The sequence below is a fragment of the Dipodomys spectabilis genome, unplaced genomic scaffold, assembly GCF_019054845.1.
Source record: "Dipodomys spectabilis isolate Male_0828 unplaced genomic scaffold, ASM1905484v1 ptg000092l, whole genome shotgun sequence".
In the NCBI taxonomy this organism is placed as follows: Eukaryota; Metazoa; Chordata; class Mammalia; order Rodentia; family Heteromyidae; genus Dipodomys; species Dipodomys spectabilis.
Window position 1 is genome coordinate 870857 of NW_024870769.1, and position 24149 is coordinate 895005.

Sequence of the window (24149 nt, forward strand, 5' to 3'; positions counted from 1 at the left end):
TTCTATATCTCAGTTCTCTAAATTAATCATTCATTCATTCTCTCGAAAGACTTTAGTTGAGGAATAAGTCAGTACAGAAGTCATAAAGGCAAATAACCAAAAGGTCAAAGTCCCTCATACTCGACTATATATCACATAAATAATTCTGTAACCTAAGTAAAATTTCATGTGAATATATGTGAGAGGAAAGAAAAGGAAAGTAGGGCAAGGGAAGAGAGAAACTATTGAAGGTAATGAACTAGGAATGTCAGGTGATTCTCTACCAGGCTGACATCTGAAAGCAGGCCTAAAGGAAATAAAGGAGAGGTGATGTGGATACCCAGAGGGACAAGTGCGAGGCCCTTGAGGTTTGGTGTGCTTGGCACATTCAAGAAACAATAAAGGAAACAGAATGGCAGGACAGCATTGGTCAGGAGCAGACTTGTGTGATTGGTCAAAGGTGTGCAGGATCAAATCACATCGTTTCCTTACAAGCTGTATATAAAGGGCCTGAATTCTTTTTGTGAGAGAGACAAATTCTTCAGAATGGTTTGAACAGAAGATTGTCATAATCTAATTTTTATTTTCTGAGGATCAATGTGTGAGAGAAAGTAGTTGAATCTTAAGATCAATTTGGAGATGGTTTTTCATCCGAGACATTACTGGCAACTTGTGATGTGGAAGAGATAACGTGATGAAAATCAGGTTTCATTGTCAAGATGAGGCCAACAGACTTGGATGTTTAGGACTTTCCAAAATAATTTTGCCTGAGCCACTGGGAAGACATTTACTGAGACTAGAAAAGCTGGGAGTTCATCTGGGAAGGAAGATCCCCACTGACATCCTAGTGGGGTGACTGGCTTGGCAATCTGAGATTCAGAGGAGAAGTTGAGGCTGGTGATATAAATCTGGGACTCACTCAGAGTATAGACAATATCCCTCTAGTTATATGAATTGAGTTGAGCCTAATGTTTAGATATTGAGAATACGAGGAGTAATGACACAAAAAGTTGCTCCAAAGAAGCCAAGAGAAGTGAACAAGTCATTTTCAAGGAGAGAGAGGAAATGCTGCTACAGATGTCAGTGCATCAAATAGTTAAAAAGTAACTGACCCTAAATTTGACAAAAGTAACAGGTGACTTTGAGGAGAATAATTCCTTCCTGTAGAGGTAAGGACAAAGTCTGCATTAACAGGAGTCCAACAGAGAATCCAGAAGCATTGTGACAGGAAAGGGGCCCGGTGAAGGGAAATTTGCTTGCAGCCTGGAGTTCAAAAGAGGACTATTCATCAGTGTTAGCAGTCACTCAGTAGAGAGGGGCATTAGGTGATGCAGGAGGAAGAAGGGGCATCTGCTGTTGTGATAGTCTTGGACAGAAGAGAAGATAAAGATCTAAAACATATAGATAGATCACTATAAACATTTTATTCGTTTAAGAGAAATTCAGAGCCAAATATGTAAGTATGTTGGTAGGGTCTAGTAGTGGGAACTTCTGGAAATTCTCTTCTAAACTGACAACTTTGATTTCTCGGAAACGGAGTTATTAGCTGAGAGCTAGGATGGAAGGAAGAAGATTCTGGAGGCACAAGAAAAGGAATAAAAGTCAGCCTGATGGCCAAGATAGCAAATGCTAAGTTTCATGGATGATGGAGACCATGAGACTACTCAGCTCTGCAGTGCAGCCTGAGAGCAGCAAGAAACAACATGTACGTGAATGGACACAGCAATGTTATGAAAACTCTCCCTGACAGACCTGGCAGAAAGCTATTTGTCAACTCTGGGCCTCAGAGAAGGGCTGCTCTGCATCACTAAAGGCCTGCATGATTTTTAGTTTTAAATCCTTCCACCATCCTATCCTTATTCCTCAGACATATTTCTGTTTGTCAGAATTAGAACCATTAGCCTGAGATGATGCTAATTTATAGTGGGACTATGAAGATACTCTTTTTGCGTGTGTGGCAGTACTGGGGCTGGAACTCAAGGCCAGGGCATTCTCTCTTATTTCACTTAAGATTTGAGTTCTATCTCTTGAGCTACAACTCCCCTTCTAGCTTTTTCTGGTTAACTGAAGATCTTCTGTAGAACCATGAGCTTCAGATCACACTCCTGAGTAGCTAGAATTGCAGGTGTGAGCCACTAGGACTCAGCTATCTTTTTAGTCATACTACAGAGGGTAGGAGAGAGTCAATGGTGTTAAGTGGCCTATTTTAAGAAGTCTGGGGAGTTATCTGGGACTATTTCTACTGGCAGATGATTAGCATGATTTTTAACGCTGTATCAATTAAGGGTAAGTTCCTGTTGTCTCGAATATGCCTTTATGTCTACATCAAGGACTTAGCTTCTGTTCCCGGTCATCTTCTCCATGTCCTGTTCTTTGGGAGGGATGGTAATGACCCTCAGCTCTTCAGACTCACGCCATTTTTTTCAGCAGTGTGATCATCTCTCCCCAGTGTGGCCTTGTGTAAAACAGGTTTGGTTTCTAAGTGGGAATGTGAGGGAGCTGCAGAACTTAGCACACAGGACTGAGCCTTACTTCCTCTCACCTGTATGGGCTCCAAAGCCATGAGGCTGAGCTCCCACAACTTTGATTCAGAGACAGTCTTTATTTATTTTACAGACAACCGGTAGCAGCATTAGCAAAAAAAAAAAAAAAGCTAGGACTGAGAAGAGGTAAAAGAAGTTGCGTGTGTGTGTGTGTGTGTGTGTGTGTGTGGTGTGTGTGTGTGTGTGTGTGTGTGTGTGGGCATGCGTGCGCATGCGTGTGCCACTACTGGAGCTTGAACTCAGGACCTCTTACTCGCTCATGCCTTTTTTGCTCAAGGCTGGCACTCTACTACTTGAGCCCTGCCCCTACTTCCTGCCCCTACTTGGTTTTTATATGAACACACATTTGTAAGGAACTCTTAAACATCCTTTGCATCATGATTAAGATTCTAAATTATAAACTTTTCTTTCAGGAGGAAGCATTTTTTATGAGAACCAGAGACTGAGAACTAATTAAATATGTATTTTAGGCATGAAAGGCTATTCCTTTTCAAAATAGATTTCAGGTTAACTTACTTATTTTGTGTTTACTTGGCATCTTCTAGTTAAATAAGAAACACTGTTATCTTGGTTTTTCTGGTGTCCACATAATTTCTAGAAGTCTTCACAGAACAATCAGTCCTATAGTACACCTTATAAACAATTTTCAGGAAAGCTTTTGACAGGGTCAAAGATGCTGTTTCTTCCCTGGAGAACTGTTTCATGCCAGAGACAATACATATCCTAGACAGTTCATAAAACAGCACTGTTGGGAAACACCACCTAAGCCAGATGTTCTCTGGGCTCCCTTTCACAGCTCCATAATTCAGTGATCTCATTCAAGAAACCCATGAATTTATTAATGTATGTGCAGAACTCTCCTGTGGCAGAAGAGACAAGATAACGAACAGCCCTTGATCTAGACTTTCACATTTTTGGTCTATTTCATTTATCTATGTGAAATTAATTATAAACAGTTTACCGAACACTACTAAGCCAGACCAAAAAAGCATTGAAAGATTAATGTATAACTGTCAGAAGAGTTATTTAAGAGCCTTATTTCAAGGTCTGCTTTGAGAGTTAAAAAGAAAATCTCTGTAATACATAATTAAAGCTATTCATATGGCTTTCAGTATTTGAGAAACGTTATGAATGTAAATGAAAAGTCTGTTTTCTTTTACAAATAGAGTCATAAAAATATCGGGTCCATTCCCCCATGGTTAAAAAATCAACTTGAACAGGATTCCCTTAGGAAAGGACATATAATCAACGAATACTCTTCCTGTGACAAAAAGTAAAATAGTAAAGTTTTAAGTATGACAATACTGTCTTCATTGTCTTAAATTTAAAAATCACTGTGCTAAATACCTACGTAAAGCATCACACAAACACTGCTACCAAAGGAAGCAAAACTAGGAAGAAAGCATGCTTTCAATAATAGAGGATACTTTTAAAAAATGTCCTTCAGTACAAATTCATGACATTTCAATAAAATCTTACTCATTATTATATAATATGTCTGTTCTATTATAAACTTAGAAATTCAGTAAGTAAATTTGTTTTGCTATTTTTAAACAGAAAACACAAACCAAAAGGCTAATGGAATTGAAAAAAAAATTGTATGGAAGTGGCACTGTGGCTCGAAGTGGTAGAGCACTATCCTTGAGTGAAAAAGTGCAGGGCCTTGTACTTGTTTAGGTAGATGCTCTGCCACTTGAGTCACATCTTTTATTTTTTCAGTCCTGGGGCTTGAATTCAGGGACTGGGCACTGTCCCTGAGCTTCTTTTGCTCAAGGCTAGCACTCTACACTTGAGCCACAGTACCACTTCTGGCTTTTTCATATATGTGGTACTGAGGAATCAAACCCAGGGCTTCATGCCTGCTAGGCAAGGCAAACACTCTACCACTAAGCCACATTCCCAGCCCTTGATCACATCTCTAGTTCTAGGATTTCTTTAGTACAATTTAACTGCTGATAGATACTCAAATATTTGGCTATTAATTTTTATTATTTACAATTGTCACATAATATAAATAATTGGTTTAAATGGAGACTAGGAGACAATGGGAATAGTTACTAAATCCTCAGTCAATGGCCAACTGAACCAAAGAACCTGTTTCCAAAGTTCAACACATTGTAAATTACTCATTGCTGATCTCATTAGAAAGGGGGAACATTGGGGCTGCGAAGGTGGCTCAGTGGTAGAGCTCTTGCCTTGCATGCATGAGGCCCTGGGTTCAATTCCTCAGCACCACATAAGCAAAAAGAAAAAAAGCCGGAAGTGGAATTGTGGCTCAAGTGGTAGAGCGCCAGCCTTGAGCTGAAGAGCTGAGGGACGGCACCCAGGCCCAGAGTTCAGACCCCACAACCGGACCCCCCCCCCCCCCCCCGCGGGGGAACATTTGCATACATTTTGACAAAGCTTTGTTAATCCCTTAGTCTTATGGAAAGAATTAAGGGAATAGAACTCATGAATATTTATTGATGTGAAGGTGGTAGCATGGCAGACAAAATAATGGTGCAACCAAGGCATGTTAGAAACCTTCAACATTCATATCAAAAAGCAATGAGAGGATCATGATGACACTGATTAGCACCTAAATCTTTCAAGTACTTGGTGTGCTAAGCCCTTACTGATTTTCATGCCGATATTTAATCTTCCAAATGACCTAATGATTGAGGTAAGAATGTTTAAAAGGCAGTTTGCACCATGGTAAAAACATCTCAGAGGTAGGGTGCTTTGGTCAAAAGTCCAGCCCTACCACATTCTAGCTCATCAGGAAAATGGTAGCAATTACAGCTGGGTTACTTCTGAAAAGCAAAGAACTCAGAAGAGCATCCAGCATGCATACAGTATTATCAAAAAACTTGTTTTCTTCTCTGTAACATGAGTGTTGTTCAAGCAGAGCCAAGAGAAGAACCCAGGCAGTCTGGTTCTGGAGGCAGCACTCTAAAACCTCAGGTTCCATAAGATTGATTAGAATATATTATTAACTAAGTGGAAATGGAATTAAAATGAAACCTCAGGTTATGTTGCCTAGACTGAAATTCATCTGTACACCAGGATTGCAGGCTCTTTCCACCCCGTTTCTACCTTCTTTCGTGCTGCTAGGGATGAAACACAAAGTCTCATGAAAACCAGGCAAGCTCTTTACCACTGAGCCACATCCCCAGCCCTCGCAGGAATGTTTTATATTACTTTGTTTCAACCTTGTGAGAACCTTCCATCTCCATTTTACAGAGATAATGATCATATATGCAAGGCAGTACCCACAACAGTGTATGGAAACCATGAAGACAAAGGCCTGAAGGACATCTTATAAGCACTTAGAGAGTTCACACCCCTAAGGAACTTGATCAAAGGGACCAACTAGAAGGAAGGGACCAACTAGAGGGAAGAAGGGCGGTAGACAATTCAAGACTAATGCTCTCTTAGTTCTAAGCACATGTCACAGCATTCAAACAGGCAAGAAAAAAACTTTAATGACAAAAGGAAGAAAGAAGCCAACAGAGGAGTCCTCTGGTATGTAGGAGATATGTACAACATGGCCACATCTCTCTGGGATGGTGGCTATCTTATCTTTATGAACCCAAAGTTTTCAACAACCTAGAAGCCTTTTTTCCTACACTAATACATTTTACCATGTTGCAGAAAGAAGGAATTAATGTTCATTCCAATTGCTTTAAGTACACTCTGGGGTACAGAATGAAGTAATCTGAAGTATCAGATTATTGTACTCAACCAATGTAGATGCTCAATTTATATGCATATAAATGACATATCAAATAAAATATATCTAGAAATTACACATACATATGCATCCAAATTTTGAAAAACACAGGCATTTATTTCTAATTCTGCCCCAAGAACCTGATGGCAAAATTTTGTTAGTTTTCTTTAAGCCTGTCCCATAGGATTTGAACTACTGATTCCATCCAGAGGACTTAGACAGATGAACTTGTAGTCATCTGATAAAACTGGTAGGTCTAGAGGACAGCAGATCAATCAGAGGAGATGACAGCTGCTTTCCACATAATCATGCCTTCCAGTAACTTTCCCTCCCGACATTTCAACCCAAATGGAATCTATTGCTGATCTAATTATTGATTTACTGGTTTCATAATTTCATTCCTCTGTATGACCTGCAGATGTGTAGTTATATTACCGTTGTTGAATAAAAGGACACAGTCCCAAAGGTTTGTACATCTTTTTGAGAAATAAGATTTCATTCAAACAGAATTTTGCCTGTAGAACAGGTTCAAAAACAAATAAAGGAAAACGATATTAATTTATTTAAACATTTTAACCTGTGAAATCTTGACTGCTTCTAACTAGAATCAACAAATTTAGAAGCTTCAAGGTGAAAAGCAATGGTCCAACTAGGCTAAGAATCTTCAAATGGTCTACTTTGATGATATAAAGGTAAGTTTCTAGCACCAGGGTTTTTATGCCACAATAGTATGGTTCCTACTCAAAGTATGCCAGGGCCGTAACTGCCAAGCTGGGGCGGAAGGTATGATAATTTGTCTGGCTATTGCTGCTGTCAGCTAGTTAGAAGGGAAGGTCTGCCCTAAGATGCTTCTCCTTCCAGTGTCAAGATTTCTTCCCTTACTTTCTTTGGGATATGTAGTCTCTCTCTCTCTCTCTATATATATATGTATATTTCCCTCACCTGTGAATCACTGTACAACAGTATCCTTTTATCCACAAGGGACATGCCTGTCCCAAGACCCCAGTGAAGAGCTGAAACAATGATAGTACCGAACTCTTATACATACTATGATTTTTCATATATATATATATATATATGTATATATATATATATATATACATACACACATATGTGTGTATATATAGTAAACTTTAGTTTACAAGTTAGACATTGTAAGATATTACCAGCAATAGAATAAGACAATTACAACAACATGCTACAATAAAATTATGTGAACATGGTATTTCTCAAAATCTAAAATATATGTGTACATGTAATGATGTGAGATGAGATCAATGATATAGTTATGTGACCTCACATTAGGCTACTTATACCCTGACACTTGCTATGATAAGTAAGACGGTGGCTAAATGACTAAAGCATTGGTAGGGAACACAAGATGGACATGTTGGACAAAATGATGGTTCAAATCCCAGGTGGGACAGAACCAGATGGATCAAAATACCATCATGTTATTCAAAGTGACCGACAATCTAGACTTATGAATTGCTTACTTCTGGACTTTTCAGCTGAATATTTCTGGACAGTGGGTAACTGAATCTGTATAAAGGAAAATTTTGTAAATATACTTAGCAATTTAGGGCCCTTCTAGTGAAATACCATTATGTCAAACCTAAGCACAGTTTTCCCACCAATATGACTATACACTGAGTATAAAAAGTAAAATCCATGTAATGTGCAGAGACTCCTTACCATGCTCAATAGAGAAAGGGTGGTCATAGAACAGATCATACCTGAGAATCTGGAACACTTTCTGCTTCAGTCACAGCTATGTCTCTGCCACTACTTTCTTCATCCTGTTCAATTGCTTAAAAAAAAAAAGAACAATATTAAGCAAACATAGCATCAAAAATTTTAGAATCTTATTTCTGAGACATTTAATACTAAGTAGATTCATAAAATGAAAACCACAGCACTTTTTTGATATTCACATGTGAAGTTATCTATAATACTCGGTAATTTTTTATTCAAGTACATGTTCTCCTCCACTAAATCAAAGGCAACGGGAAAAGGTAATCTCAGTTCTTCCTTCACCAAAGCCCATTCTGACATCATCATTTCAGTATTGGGCTTTATCAGTGTGGGTAAGGGTCAGATGAAGGCCTGTACTCAGTTGTGAGGATACTGAGTGATGATTGATGATAGATTGATTGACTGATTGAACTGATTGACTGGTTGTGGATTTGTGGCTAGTAGTGTAAATGTTATACTACAGAGGAAGCACAGTATTTGTTGCTTGTACATTCTAGCACAAAATTCCATACTGTGGAGTCTTGAATCCACCTCCTGTTCCCTAGCATCTCCATGCCCAAGTTCTTACCACTTTTTCTTCCTGTTGAAATAACCTCCTACGCACAACTTTTGACTTCAGTCTCTTTCTTATCCAATCCAGTTTGCACACACAACTGCTAAAATAGTTGTCTCAAAAAACAGAAAAACAGGAAGCTGGGTGCTAGTGGTTCATGCCTGTAATCCTAGCTACTCAAGAGGCTGAGATTTTGAGAACTGTGGTTCAAAGCAAGCCTTGGCAGAAAAATCTGTGAGACTCATCTCCAATTAACTAGCAAAAAGCTAGAACTGGCACATGTGCCTGTGCATACATGCAAAAACGCATACACACACACACACACACACACACACAAAAACAACATGTGTGAAGCTCTGGCTTAAGCACTGCTTATCTTCTCTTCTCCCCTTCACTTTCCACATAGGATTCCTGTTTAGTTTTGCCTAAGGAAGGCTTTGTACCACAATCTACCCATATATGCTTCTTGAGGGCTGGGATTTTGTATATGACACCAGGCCTGGCTTCTTTGTTGAATTAGGGTTTTGCTAACTTTTTGCCACAGCTGGCCTCAAACTATGATCCTCTCAATACCCATCTCCTTGCAAACAGCTGAGAATACGGACATGTATCACCATGCCCAGCCTCTACATTGCTTATCGTAACAAACCTAAACTTACTTATTCTCATCACTGAGTAGTTTCCGACAACTCTGTCTTCCTCTATATGTCAATTTCACACATACCATAAAAAATGTGTTTTGCACATCTCTGGTAGAAGCAGGATGATATAATTATTTTTGTCTATGTATTAACTACTCTCATTTGAACAAATATTTACTGAGTACCTACTATAGGTTCAACACTCCCCCCGCCACAGTGGATATGACATAAAAACTCTATAAACTAAAATATTACCTGAAGAAATAGTCAATAGCAGCTACTACTACTATCAATAGCAATAATGAAAGAAACTAAGATGAAATTAAAAATCACCATAAGATCCTTAAAAGAACAAAAAGGGAAATAAATGGTAGAAGACCAGTAGGGAGGTTGTTTTAAAGAGGTAGCCATGGAGAAGAGTCCTTCTCTGAAGAAATGATATTTGGGCTGAAACCTGAAGATTAAGATGGAGAGAGAGTATGGAGATGATGGGAGAGTATTGACTATAATAAATTCATATTTGTCTCTAAGGACATAGTGAGTCATTGAAGACTTTTAAATTGGGAATTGTATTAGTTGATGTATATGTTGCCAAGTTCTTTTTTTTTTTTAAACTTCTTTGTGAACACACTCAGCAGAAGCAAGTTCATGTGAGGAAAGGAGTTAGATGACTTGTTTCTATGTCTTCCCTAGAGATGACAGTGACTCAGACCAGAGAGGTGGCCATTTAGCAGGATTTGAGTTGCACTACTTTTAGGTAACATGAACACAAATTGTCAATGAGTTGAACATAGCCCAGGTGGGAAGCTCACAACCAATGGTGATCCTAAGCAGAGTAAGTTCTTCTTGTATTCACCATCACAGTCGCCCTTCTGCCCTCTCCAAGCAGAGCAAACAAACCTAGCTGGCAGTGAGCTCACCCACTGTACTTACACCTGCAGCTTGCCTTCTTTTGTGTACTTTTAGATATTATGCTTTCTGCTCTGCATTTTTGGAATATCATTGCCTGTACCTTTTGCTTTTGTATGTCTTCCATGCCTGCCGTGTGGTGCCTACCATGCAACTTAGCTACAGTGCCCTTGCGCATAGGAGCACGCTGTGACTGTTCACAGGGACACACAATGCAGCCCCAGGTGAGCTAAGGGGCCTCCTGTGACAACACCTACTTCCACAATAAGTGACTTCTTTTGGAACTGTTCATGAAAGGAGGAGGGAGGGAAATTCTGTTCAACTCCTCATATAACTGAGACAACTCCTACCAGCCGGGTCCCTAGAGGTAAGGTAGGAACAGCAGAAGTAGGTAGAAGCTTTTCTTCTGTTTTCAGCTAAAAATTGTTCTACTGTTGCCAGCTAGAAGGAAATTTAAGAATAAAGAAAAACACTCATGTTTTCTTTGAAAATCAGAGGTAAGAAGACAAAGGGAAAAATAAAATTTAGAATAACATCCTGACTTGTAACCCCCACTTAAAAAGTACAATGGGCTATAAAAGTAAGGAACTACTCTTCAGCAAATGGAATAATATAAGAAATCTTATCTTGGAGAGCTACCAATATTACACCACTGTGGGATCATCCCACATGAGGACCAACTGTATTTTGGCACTTATTTTTGTTGTATTTTACTCTTTTTTTTTTTTTTTTTGCTCTTCAAAGCTTTAATTTTCATGAATAATGAGGAAAATTAAACCTTCCACTATTTTAGCCCACTAAAGTCATGCTTTACATTTTAAAGCAATGTATACAATCTAGACATATCTTATTCTTACCTAATTAATCTAGCACACAGGATATATTTAGGACAATTAGTAACAAATTTCAGGACTGATAGTCATCACTATTTTTTCTAGATTTAGGCACATCACAGTCCTCCCTTTGGTGGTACTTTGGTTTCAACACAGTCTAGGCATATGCCACTCTGGCAGCCATTTTGTGTTGGTTATTTATGGGCTATGGTGAGTCTCACTTTGCATGCCCACCCTGGCTTGAACCACAACCTTCCTATTTGTTCCCAGTATCACTGGAATGACAGGTGTGTACCACTATTTCCAACTATTGCACTTCCTCCACAGTTGATGTAATAGGTAAGTACCACTGTGTAGCACTCAAGACATTGGTTGAGGGAAAGGGGTCTCATTTTTCAATTTTTTTTTTTTTTTGCCTAGGCTGGCTTCAAACTGTGACTCATGGATCTCAGCCTCCCAAGCAGCTTTTACTTGGGAGCTTTTTGTATTAAAGACTTGAGTCAGCACACCTGACGAGATTTAGCCACAATTCTCAAAGCATAGTAAGTATAAAAGCATACTTAAGCCAAAAGTTAGTGCTGTCTTCTAGCTCAGCCTCAACAGCATTACTATATTTATTTGCTTATTTTGCAGTGTTGAGGAGTTAAGCTATGACCTTGTACATGCTAGGAAAGTATTCTCCCCCTGAACCATATCCCCACCCGCCCTAATTCTACATTTATTGTCTTTTTTTTTTTGTTAGTTGTGGGTCTTGAACTCTGGGCCTGGGCACTGTCCCTGAGCTCTTCAGCTTAAGCAAGCATTCTACCACTTGAGCAACAGCACCACTTTGTCATATCTTTAACAACATAAACAATGTTGTCTTAGCTGGGTGCCAGTGGCTCATGCCTCTAATCCTAGCTACTCAGGAGGCTGATATCTGAGGATTCCAGTTCAAAGCCATCCCAGGCAGCAAAGTCTGTGAGACTCTTATCTCCAATAAACCACTTAGAAAACTGGAAGTGGTGCTGTGGTTCCAGGAGTAGAGTTCTAGCATTGAACTGAAGGGCTGAGGGACAGCGCCCAGGTCCAGAGTTCAAGCCCCATGACTGACCAAAAAAAACAAAAAACAAAACTGTCTTACACTACACCCAAATTAGCAGAGTGAGAATCTGAAAGTCAAGTGACCTGGCAAAGGTATCTCACATCCATCTTTTTTTTTTTTTGGTACTGTGCTTGAACTCAGGGCCTTGAGCTCTCACTTGGTGTTTTTGCTCAATGCCGGTGCTCTAACACTTGAGCCACAGCTCCATTTGCAGTGTTTTGCTGGTTAATTAGAGACAAGAATCTCACAGATTTGTCAGATTGGCTTCAAACCTCAATCCTCAGACCTAAGCCTCCTCAGATATTAGCTAGAATCACAGGCATGAGCCACCAGCACCAGCCCTCCTGTCAATCTTCATATTGGAGAGAGTCTCTCATTCTATTAGACTCTCAGCCTTAATACCCCAAGAGCCAAGAAAACAGAATGCCCAATTCTATTTCTATTATATAAACTTATAACCCCATTTTCTCAAAAACACTGATAAATCATAACTCCCAGGATACATGTAGCCAATGTTCCCATATATCCCTGAAGTTCCAAGGATTTATGATCAGTTCATGAAGTTACATGTACAAAACCCATAGTCAGGATCATCTAAAAGGGAGAGCTCTACTGAGCCTATAATTCATTGATTAATGTCAATTCCTTCATGCCCTCTAACATCAAATATCCTATGGTAGAAGGAGGAAGTAGTTATTTAGATTGTGGGCTCAATTTTTCTTTTATCTGATCAAATAAGGGTAGGTTGGGGAAAATTTTCCTGTGCAAATATTGATTCTGGGACTGTTCCCTCCAGCAGAACACGTACACAGGAATGACAGATTCTAGGACCAGGGAGGCTTGGACCTCACTCTCTGCCAACACAAACTATTCCTTATCTCTCTACTCACAGAATGTAAAAGCAAAAAATGGCCTTTGAAAATAGCTTACCATAACAAAAACACATCATGCAGGACATGTACTCTGAACAGGGAACATTAGAGCCCACAAAAGAACTAACAGTATATGTGAATTAATTAGCACTAATTCACTTAAGAGTACCTAGTTTAAGTGCCATTCATTTGAAAATGAGCCAACAGGGATTTAAGATGAGCAACTGCTGGCATTCTCCAAGAATCCTCGGGCTTGCCTTGATAGCACTGTGTTGCCTTGGAAACAAGGCTTTCTCTTACTCTAACTTACTAGGACATACAAAAAACTCTTCCAGTAACTCTAATACTACTTAAACAATACTGGAACTCAGCTGGGCACTGGTGGCTCATATGTAATCCTAGCTACTTAGGAGACTGAGATCTGAGGATCATGGTTCAAAGCCAGTCCAGACAGGTTAATCTGTGATTAACCACCCAAAAGATGGAAGTGGAACTATGGCTCAAGTGGTAGAGTACCAGCTTTGAGTGACAGAGCTAAGGTACAGAAGTCAGGTGCTGAGTTCAAGTCCTAGCACTGGCACACTCCAATATTTCCCCCCCACCTCACTTACACACACACACACACACACACACAGCCAAACTCTTATCTTTCCAAAGTGATGCTTAATTTCTGCTGGTTGGTTTTGGAAAGGCAAGACCACATCAAGAATAACACACACACACACACACACACACACACACACACACACACACACACACACACACACACACACACAATGACTGTCACCATAGTTGGGATCACTCTTAAAAATCAGCCCCAAGCTCCATATGAATGTGTGCATCTGTGGGTGTTCACCTCTGCCTCAGTGAAGGAGGTAGACAATTCATTCATTTGGATCCCTTTCCTCCTTCCTCATTCCCTCTTCCCTCCATCCCTTTCTTTTCTTTTCCTCTATTTTTGTTGTTTGTTTTATGTTAGGTTGTTCATACAGGATCTTGCTAATGTAGCACACTCTGGCCTTGAATTTGAGATCCTCCTGTCTTAGTCTCCCAACTACTGGGATTACAGGCATGTAGCACCTTAACCCAGCATTTATTCATAAGGGATCTTGACAGGGATTTCTTTTCCTTCTTAATGAAATATAAATAGAATATAATGAACAAGTAGGGAAAAATGAAATAAAACTGCATCATAACTAGCATTTTTCCCAAGTGTGGAGGAGGTGTGCACTCGGTCAGGAGCTTTCGTGTGTCCTGTGGGATGTGGACATACAAATGTTAGGAAAACAACTGCAGTGTTTCCAGACCACAGGAGGCAGAACCAGTTCCCTTTTATGTAAACAATTAGCTGGTTTTTGTACCATCCTGGAGAGGGGTCACAATATTTATTTTAGAAGATCCCTCAACAGTATGCTATGCACATTCAACAATGAAGGGTGCTTCCCTGAGCAGGCAGGGCAGCAAGTTTGGAGAGAAATGTGGAGGAGGGGAGGGCATGGGGTGGAGAGGGTGTAGGTACCAACATAGGAAAATAGGTGCTTCCAAAGCCTCAAATCTCATCTAGTCCTTGGAAAGAAGAGAAGCAGTGCCACCCTTTATCTCATCACCGCATTTTGTTCTGATGTGTGTAAATCTGAAAACTAATGATCGATATCCACCACCCAGTCACTCTACATGGTGTTACAGTCTGGCCTGTCCAGAGCTACTAGGCCTCTTCTCAACACTGTCCAGGGCCCAAGGCATCTCTATCCAACAATTTGCACTCTGCCTCAACCTGTTTGGCCTATCAACTGAGCTGGAGACTGCTGGATTTAACAGCAAGAGATTTACTGCCAACGACTAAACAAGAACTGACTTGAATTTCCTACTAGGACTTCAGTTAGAGTTGGTAATGACTTTATGCATTTCAAAGTGTTCTTACCCAGTTCTTATCCCCAAACCTCCCTATGGATACAACCCAGGGATTCACAGAATCGATAATAAATGGTTGCTCCATGAAAGCAATTCTGTGCTTTTACTGCCATCGGGAAGTGAGTGTGTTAGAAACCAAATTCACTCACAAGATCAGAAATCTGTATTAAGGAGACAGAAATGAGAAGGGGCTGCCAAGCTCCAGTGCTTGGCTGGAGGTTCCAGCACTGAGACCAAGGCTCTGGGCTGCTCCTGCTGTCTGGCTGACCGCAAGATTAGTCCTGCCCTAAGGCAGAAAAGATTCTGTTTCCATTCTTGTGACCTTCCAAATTCCCTTCTCTTCCATCTCTTAACAGGCTTTTGCCATGTTTTCTTTTGAGTAATATTTAATAATTCCAGTTTATTGGGAAAGTTATTCAACAGAGAAAAATGGTAATATCACTAGAGCAAAAGGCATCCCAAATCAGATCCTTAAAGCATTAAATATTTACCTCATTGGCTAGCATAACAAAAAGGTAATCTGCTGTGCTTATCAGGAAAAAAGATTTATTTTCATTAAAATATGGCTTGTATATTACACAAATAAAATAGAATCTCATGAACAAAAAAGAAAATTAAAAATAGTGACAATTTTTCTCCTACATTTTTTAAAGAGGCAGAATACTTTGTTTTTTTTTTTGTTGTTGTTGTTTTGTTTTTGTTTTTCTTTTCTTTTTAAGTGCCTTTCAGGGAAATGTTCTGAGGAGGATAGATTCAGGCCAATCTCTATAATCATCCCATGTAAGATGGGATCTGCAAAGGCTCTCAGACACAGCAAATGTTGATTCAGTTACAAAGACCTGGCGTACTCCACAACTCTGTACAATTTCACCTAGGAATTAAATTCTAAAAGACTTAGCTAGCAAAAGAAAAATGATTTCTGAGCCTAACTGTGCCAGCACAAAGCCATGAGCTCCATGCCCTGTCATTTAGCTCGCCAGCAGGCCTTGTGCCATTAGCTCCACTGCACAGGAAGCCACCAAGCCAGGAGAGAACCAGAATCTCTCAATTTTCTTTTCACAGCTACACAGTTCTACCTTGAGACTATAAACCATAAGCAAAACAGGTCAGAACTGTCTATATGGGAAACTGTTACTTAACTAGGGTCCACTGGTTCTATGTTAGACAGTCTACATTTTAAAACCTTATGTCACTCCAACCATGCTCAATAACATGGCCACTAGATCTTCCTACTATACAGAGGAGCCAGCAAAATTTCCTGGAAGTCTTTGTGTTTGTGAAAATAAGCCATGTGGACTACTAAATAAGCAAAAGGGAGGAGACAACTTAAGAGTATAGAAAAGTGGATCTAAGTTTTTTGTCCCCTGACCCTCATCAAAATCTATCCTGCTAGAATTGGAAAGAATCTCATTTTATTATATATTTCAGGGAAAATACGCCACCATTCTGACGGCATTTCTAGTATGAGACCATCAAGTGATTGCGACTGACCACGCTTTAGTCTCACTGCCTGCAAAAGGAATGTGTAGCTAATAATACTACTCAATGAGTGATGTGTGGAAGAAGAGTGGATAGGTTGTACTTAATCAGTGGCAGTGGCTTGATATTACAAAGCATGTTAATGTGCTTTTCTCCTTGAAAATTCATCTCTGGATGGGACCTTTCTCCTAATCACATCCACCTGCCTATGGGACTGAGGGGAAAATAAGAAATGTAAACAGAATTTGCTAACATCCAAGATAGAAGTTTTTCATCAGCAAGGCAAAAGGCTTGAAAAGATATAACTGTTACCTCCCTTCACACATCAAGAACTAACTGTAAATGTACAGGTTTGTTCTCCTGAAGGAGGAAGTCAGAAAATCACAGAGCTGGAAAGCTCAAGGCTGTCTCCACATTGCCTCCAGTGGACCATGGGGAAGTAAAGGATAAAAGAGCAGCAGAGATTGGGGGTAGGCGGTGGTAAGAGCTTTAAGGGCTTGTACTCCATCTATCCTAGCTGGGCTTAGGCCTAATCATTGAGACCAGGTAGCTAGCGGGGTGATGGGACATGAGGAGGACAGGGAGGCTGGTTTACATATAAAATTCAGGCATGACATGAAGTTAATGGCAATATCAAATTGACCCTTCAAGCCCCTTGTGGCACCTGCAGACTCCAAGGAAACCAGCAGTGACCAGGATGCAGCTGGGGGTAGCTGAAGTGCAGAGCTCATATTTCTTGAGCTACTTTTTCTCAGGATGGGAACCATTTTAAAGCTCTTGCATGCTCATATGGGCCAGGGATCCAGGAGGCAGAACATGGACTGCACTCCACAGGCAGCAGCTGGATGGAGCATGTGGCAGGGAAGCAGCAGTAGTAAGCTCCTGAAAGATCAATACGGTACAGCGTGGGGCAGCCAGGAGACCCAGAGCGCTGGCCCAGCAAAGACAGGGACTGGTCTGATCTGCAGATTCACTGTAGCCATCAGATACTGTTATGGACTCTGAGTGATTGCAACAACTCCTGCCTGTCAGGAGCTGAGTGGTGCAACACAGGGGATAGAAACTCCCCCAGCAAGCATCACAGAAACAAAAAAGATCCAACTCAGAAGCAGTTAAAATATTGCTCCTTGGTGGTAGGCAGCAGGCTGTGAGGGGCACAGATCACTTGCCCTCTCCCTGTCAGTGTAGTGAATAATTCTAAGAGCTCTTTATACCACCAGTTTTGAGAATTAGTGAACATACTTTAATGGTTTGTAAAAAAAATACAAACTCTCATGAGATGCTCACAACAAAGTCATGTATTTGAGAGGGAGAAAACCATACACACTGGTTATCAACCCCAACTATTTTTTAGCTCAAAATTTAAATTAATAGGAGACTATGTGCCCAGGAAGAACCTGAACTGTCAAAGACACCAGAGCTCATTGTCCAAAGTGCTTTTTCAATCCCTCCCTACCTCTAGGCCTCCATAAAGTGGCTTGTGCCCCACCCCTAAAAAGTTAGTTAATTAGTAACAATTGCATATTTTTATGATACAATGTGCTAGTTTGGTACTCATATACTATGGAATAATTTTATATTACTAACATAGATAGTCACACCTTAGAATCAGAGGGGACTGGTTCTAGGAACCCCAGTGAATACCAAAACTTGAGGGTCTCAAGGCCCTTATGTAAATTATGGCATACTTCCATACAAGCAAGCACAGGGTCCTGTATTCTTCAAGTCACCACAAGATTCCTTATACTATAGTCATTAGACTTCTTTGTCTAAGGAATAAGGACAGGGTGTGAAGATCTGTTCAGTACAGATACAACCATCACCCATCACAGCCTAAGAAAGGCATATGTGAATGATGCGAGAGAACCAGGGACGAAGAGACACAGGTCTGCGGAATGGTGGTAGATAATTTAGGTTTTTGGGAACTTTTTGGAGTCTTTCTTTTTTGTTTTTTTGTTTTTTTCCTTTCCTTGGCAGTACTGGTGATGAACTCGGGGGGGGGGGGGGGAGACTATAACACTTGAGCCTTGTCCATGGTTCTTTTACTTTTAGTTTATTTTACAGATGGAGTCTTGTGCTCTTCCCAGGCCAGTATCAGGTCTGGATTCTACCTCTGCCTCCCACAGAGTTCAGATAACGGAAGTTTGCCACATGTCTGGTCTGCTTTCTGAATTTTTTTTGAAAAAAACATTTTGATCCATAGTTGGCTGAATCCACAAATGTAGACCCTGACCCAACATGGACAGAAGACTGTATATTTATATATACTGGGGAATGATTGTATCAAATTAGCATAACCAAATGTTCTGTCAGCAAATGTTCTTTTAAGAAATTTGAAATACATAATGTATCACTATTAGCCATGATCACTATGCTGTACTATAGATAACAACTTATTCCTTCTGTCTGCCTAAAACTTTATACAATTTTGTCAAGATATTCCCATAGTCTCCCTTTCCAAGCCTCTAGTAACCATCATTCTAATTTCTGCTTCTTTAAATGTGACTTTATTTTTGAAAAATTGCTACATGTAGGTGAAAACATGAAGTACTTATCTTTCTGCACTTGGCTTATTTTGTTTAGCACAATGTTCTCCAAATTCATCTATCATAAATGGCTGTATTTCTTTTTAAGGGTTGTATAGTATTATAGTATCTTATTGTGCATATACATACCACATTTTTTTTAATCCATTCATCCACTCACAGCCACTTACGTTGATTTGGTATCTTGCCTATTGTGAATAACACAATGAACATGGCCGTGAAGCTATCACTTCAACAGACTGACATAGTTTCCTTTAGATATTTTTCCAGTAATGAGAATGCTGTATCTTATGGTTGCTCTGTATTTATTTGCTTTGTGAATATTTTTAATATTTTTTAGAAACTTCTATATTATTCTCTATAATTGGCTGGACTAACATATATTCTACCAGCAGGGCACAAGTGTTCCCTTTTATCAACACTCTTACTAACACTGTTACCTTTCATCTCTTTGATAATAACCATTCTAACAGGTAGCAGGTGATAACTTATTGTAGTTTTATTTTGTGTTTATTTTTTTCATATGCCTTCTGGATATCTGTAAGGCTTTGAGAAATAGAGAAATGTCTATTTATTTGCTCATTTTTCATTAAGTTTCTTCCTTACTACTGGGTCATTTTGATGCCTTTATATATTTTGGATATTAACCACTTCCATCATACATACAGCCTGTAAATATTTTCTCCCATTATGTACTTTACTTCTTTGCTATGATGTGCAGAAGCTTTTTAGATGATGAAATCCCAGTTGTCTATTGCTACTTTTCTTGAGCTTTTGTGGCTACACTAATAAAAAGTCATTGCCGAGCTTTCCTTGTGTTTTCTCTCAGTAGTTCAAGTTCTTGCATCCATCCATTTTGAGTTGTTTTGAATATATTATGATCTAAGGTTCCTATTCCATTCTTTTGCATGTAGATGTTTTGTATGCCCCACCAGCTGCTGATGGCTCATGCCTATAATCCTAGCTACTCAGGAAGCTGAGATCTGAGGATCGCGGTTTGAAGCCAGCCAGGGCAGGAAAGTCTATGAGACTCTTATCTCTAATAAACTACTCACAAAGCCAGAAGTGGAGCTGTAGCTCAAGTGGTAGAGTACTAGCCTGGAGCAAAAAAGCTCAGGGACAATGCCCAGGCCCTGAGTTTAAGCTATAGGACCAGTGTGCACTTGTGTATGTGCACAAGCACACACACACACACACACACACACACACACACACGTGTGGGTGCATGCACTCACAAAGTCTACTGTGAATATTTTTCAAATCCAGGTCAAAAGCACTGAGTCATATTTTCTCTCAAATAAGTCTTTTCTATTTTTGTTTTTTGTTGGTTGTGGGGCTTAAACTCTGGGCCTGGGCACTGTTCCTCAGCTCTTCAGCTCAAAGCAAGCGCTCTACTGCTTGAGCCACAGCCTACTTCCGGTTTTCTAGTGGTTTATTGGAGATAAGAGTCTCACTGACTTTCCTGCCCAGGCTGGCTTTGGACCGTGATCTTCAGATCTCAGCCTCCTGAGTAGCTAGGATTACAGGTGTCAGCCACCGGCGCCCAGCTAAGTCTGTTATTTTAAATGTTGACAAAGCCATAGACTGAGACTGTTCATTTGATTACAAGATTGACCACACAATCAGTTGACTTATGTAAACCTAATGCTATAAAAAGCAACTTCAATAACTCAGATTTTGGTACAAATAATGTGAAATTGTAATTCTTTGGTCAGTTTCAGTAATGACTCAAATCCGGAAGCCCAAGGTGCTTGGAGTCAGAGTCAGCACACAAAATATGCTGCCTCAGCACCCAGGAAGCCTGACAGTCCAGGTGAACACCCCATTCCTGGAGACCAGAGACTGCTGAGACAGTCCTCCACTTCTCCACAATCAGCAAGATGGGTTCCTGCCATGGATGACTGACATCTCCACTTTCTCTGAGTCCTCCTTCCACCTGTACTGGGAAGAGAGAATTGCATTCTTCCTGTCAGTAATAAATCTGAGTTTGCTTTATAAAACTTCCCTGGGACATAGAAAATGAGCCTTTCAAACACACCAAGATAAAACTAAAGATCAAAATGAAGAAAATTAGAAAGTAAAGAGCTAAGGTGACACTTTGTATATATGATGCTTTGCTCTCTATGGTCTCTAGAATGAAGGAAAATAGATACTATGTCTACAAACTGCCATCTTTTCTAAACTTAATCTCAAAATTTCCTGTCATTCTTCTACCAGAAAACAACATGATGAAGTATAAACTTCCCTAATTGATTTTAATAGCTCTTTACCAGACAGAGAAGTTAACCAGTTCCAGGCAAAAGAATAAAGTCAAGTCCTTTAGTTTTACTGATGTGACTTCTGCACACAAGGTCATGGCTTTTGTTCAAGGGCACCTACGTGACACCAGACTAGAATTTCTCCTAATACCAGTGCAAATCAGGTCCAAAAAAATTTTTATATAGAACCTGTAGTCAAAATACATGCCTAGCGGGGCGCTGGTAGCTCACGCCTGTAATCCTAGCTACTCAGGAGGTTGATATCTGAGGATCGTGGTTCAAAGCCAGCCCGGGCAGGAGAGACCGTGAGACTCCTATCTCCAATAAACCACCAGAAAACTGGAAGTGGCGCTGTAGCTCAAGTGGTAGAGCGCTTGCCTTGAGCTGAAGAGCTGAGGGACAGCACCCAGGCCCAGAGTTCAAGCCCCACGACTGGCAAAAAAAATAAAAAATAAAAAAATAAAAAAATACATGCCTATCCTAACTGTCCAACACATAAAAGCTAGAAATAATTCTCTTCATTAAGTTTTTACTGCCAACGTCATGGAAGTCTTACAATTATTTTATCCCCATGGGGGGTTCTATTCAGGTAGCGAAACCCTAGTCAGGTAATCCTCCAATTAATGAGTTCATAGCAGAAGTATTGAGTATAATTTTAATTCTATCAACCATGCTTGATTCATTAGATGAACAAATACCATTCCCTGAGTCTGCAGCTCACAGACTTTTCTATGTATTTGTCAATGTCTCCCATCCAAGCTGCGTAGGGCTAAATAAAAGCTGAATAAAAACCCAGATGCCAGGGCCTCAATCCTCACTTAAATGAAAGTCCTACGGGCAGGACCAGGAATTAGCACCATTAACAGTGCTGCAGGTAATTGCTATACAAACTTAAATTGAGGGCTACTACTTTAGAAAAGCAAAATTTTGTTTGATCTAGGAGGAACTTTTTTTTTTGTCAGTCATAGGGCTTGAACTCTTGGCCTGGGCACTGTCCCTGAACTCTTCATCTCAAGGCCAGCACTCTACCACTTGAGCTACAGCACTACTTCCAGTTTTCTGGTGATTAATTAGAGATAAAAGTCTCACCGACTTCGCTGCGTGGGCTGGCTTTGAACAGTGATCCTCAGTTTCAGCCTCCTGAGTTGCTAGGATTACAGGTGTGAGCCACCACTGCCCAGCTTGGTCTAGGAGGAACTTTGATGCAGCCCATAGGAAAAAGGTATAGGATGATTTTATAAGGTATATATATCCATATTTCCATATCTCCAAACAAAACCACTGAATGTACTGCTTAAGGTAAAATTGTATAACACAAGCCTTCACTGGCTCTAGGGGGAAACATCTATCACCAATCTCATCCCCAAACAGATCCTAAAGACTGGATGGCAGTGTGAAAAGACATGTCTTATAACCTACTGAAAGACTGCAAGTCTCTCTGTCTGTCTGTCTGTCTGTCTGTCTATCCATCCATCCATCCATCAATCCATATTAAGCCAGAATAAGCCAAGTGCTAGAGGCTCCCACCTGTAAATCATAGCTAGTCAAGAGGTTGAGATCTGAGTATCAAATTTTGAGTAGGCCCAGGCAGAAAAATCCTTGAGACCCTTCAATCAACCAGCCAAAAGCTAGACATGGAACTGTGGCTCAAGTGGTAGAGCTCCAGACTTGAATGAAAAAACTAACCCTGAGTTCAAGCTTCTGTACTGGTACTAAACAGAAAAGCAAAAGTAAAAACACATGAATTACATTTTACTTTCACCATAAGTATTACTTCTCCTGGGAGATTTCTGGGAGACAATGCTATGAAGCACTGTTTACTCAGTCACACCTTGTGTTCATGTCGTTTTCAGTGTTACTGAGAGCAGATCCATTTTCATGGCTCTTTATACAATTAGACTTTCAATGTGATGAGTGAGGGACAATAGCTGGGTCATAGGGCCTGGACAAAGATTTCCCTTGATGGCTCTTACTTGCTAATACAAATGACTGCAAAACATCTGGGAGTGGAGGTGGGGTGGTAGCAGGGGGAAGGAGTAAGAAAGAGAAAGGCTTCAGTTGATTTTCCCCAAGGAAAGAAGTCAAAATAAATAAGCTGGGAAAAGAAATTATATTACCTGCAATTATGATTCCTGTGTTTGTTTGGAGGAGATAGCACTATGGGATTGACAGAGGGGAACTTCCTAGGATTTGGTGCTTCGGATATGACCTTCAGAACAAACTTGGCTCTCCAGTCATCAACCAAACCTACCTCCTCCTTTTATAAAGAAAGGCCACTGGGACTGAAGATGACCCATCAAGGGTAATGTAAGCAGTGTAGAAGTCCCATTTCCTGACTGCACTCCCCAAACTCCTGGATTTTGGTGGAGACTACTAAATTTACTGGACTGAAGAATTGAATAACTTTATAAACAGAGCACAGAATAATAATTCTTCTTAAGGAATATTTTAGTACCTAAGAGAGACAATTTTAGCCATTAATACAGTTTTCCTTTTAATTATGTGATTGCCTCCTAATATTCCCTTAAATATTTTTATATTCAATATTTTAACACATCTACAGATTGCTTTTACTTGGTACCAAAGGGACACACAGAGAAGTAGTGAGGATAATTACAAATTCTAAAAGTGAATTATGGAAAATCTCCATTTCCGTCCCAGTCCAAATATCCGTAAGACATCCAAAATGTAAGCCTTTGTTTATAGGCACAGAATTAGTCAGATACAGAATTTTAAGTGGATGCACGGCCTGTTTGGGGGTATCTGGTAATTAGTATAATGACCTCTGAGGTCCTGCCTCCAAATGCTGGGTGCCATATATCATGTGTTCATCTGGGAAGCAGCCCCCCCCCCACCTCCCCAGAGGACTGAGAACAAAGGAGCTGGCAGACTGCAGGGAGAGGCTGCCCAGTCAACAGTGTATTAAAGACACCCATTAGTTGCTTCAATCAGCTAATTAGCTCAACAAATGCAAAACCTAAATCATTAAATAAAGTGGCCCTGATTGCATTGCTGGGTTCCGATTTGATGTCACTAACCCAGCAGGGGAGAACAGGAAAGTTCAACAGACAACA

The 24149-nt window shown here is 40.1% G+C and overlaps 1 protein-coding gene across 2 annotated transcripts in view; it reads right to left on the reverse strand.

Moving 5' to 3' along the window:
* The window catches only part of Rapgef5 (Rap guanine nucleotide exchange factor 5), a 235875-nt gene that overhangs the window by 110146 nt on the left and 101580 nt on the right, over positions 1–24149 (reverse strand). Inside the window, exon 8 of one of the 2 annotated variants that reach the window (XM_042684977.1) lies at positions 7971–8044. In XM_042684977.1, coding sequence (XP_042540911.1) covers positions 7971–8044 — 74 coding nt within the window. The remainder of the gene's footprint in view (positions 1–7970; positions 8045–24149) is intronic. The other variant, XM_042684978.1, reaches the window with a different exon arrangement.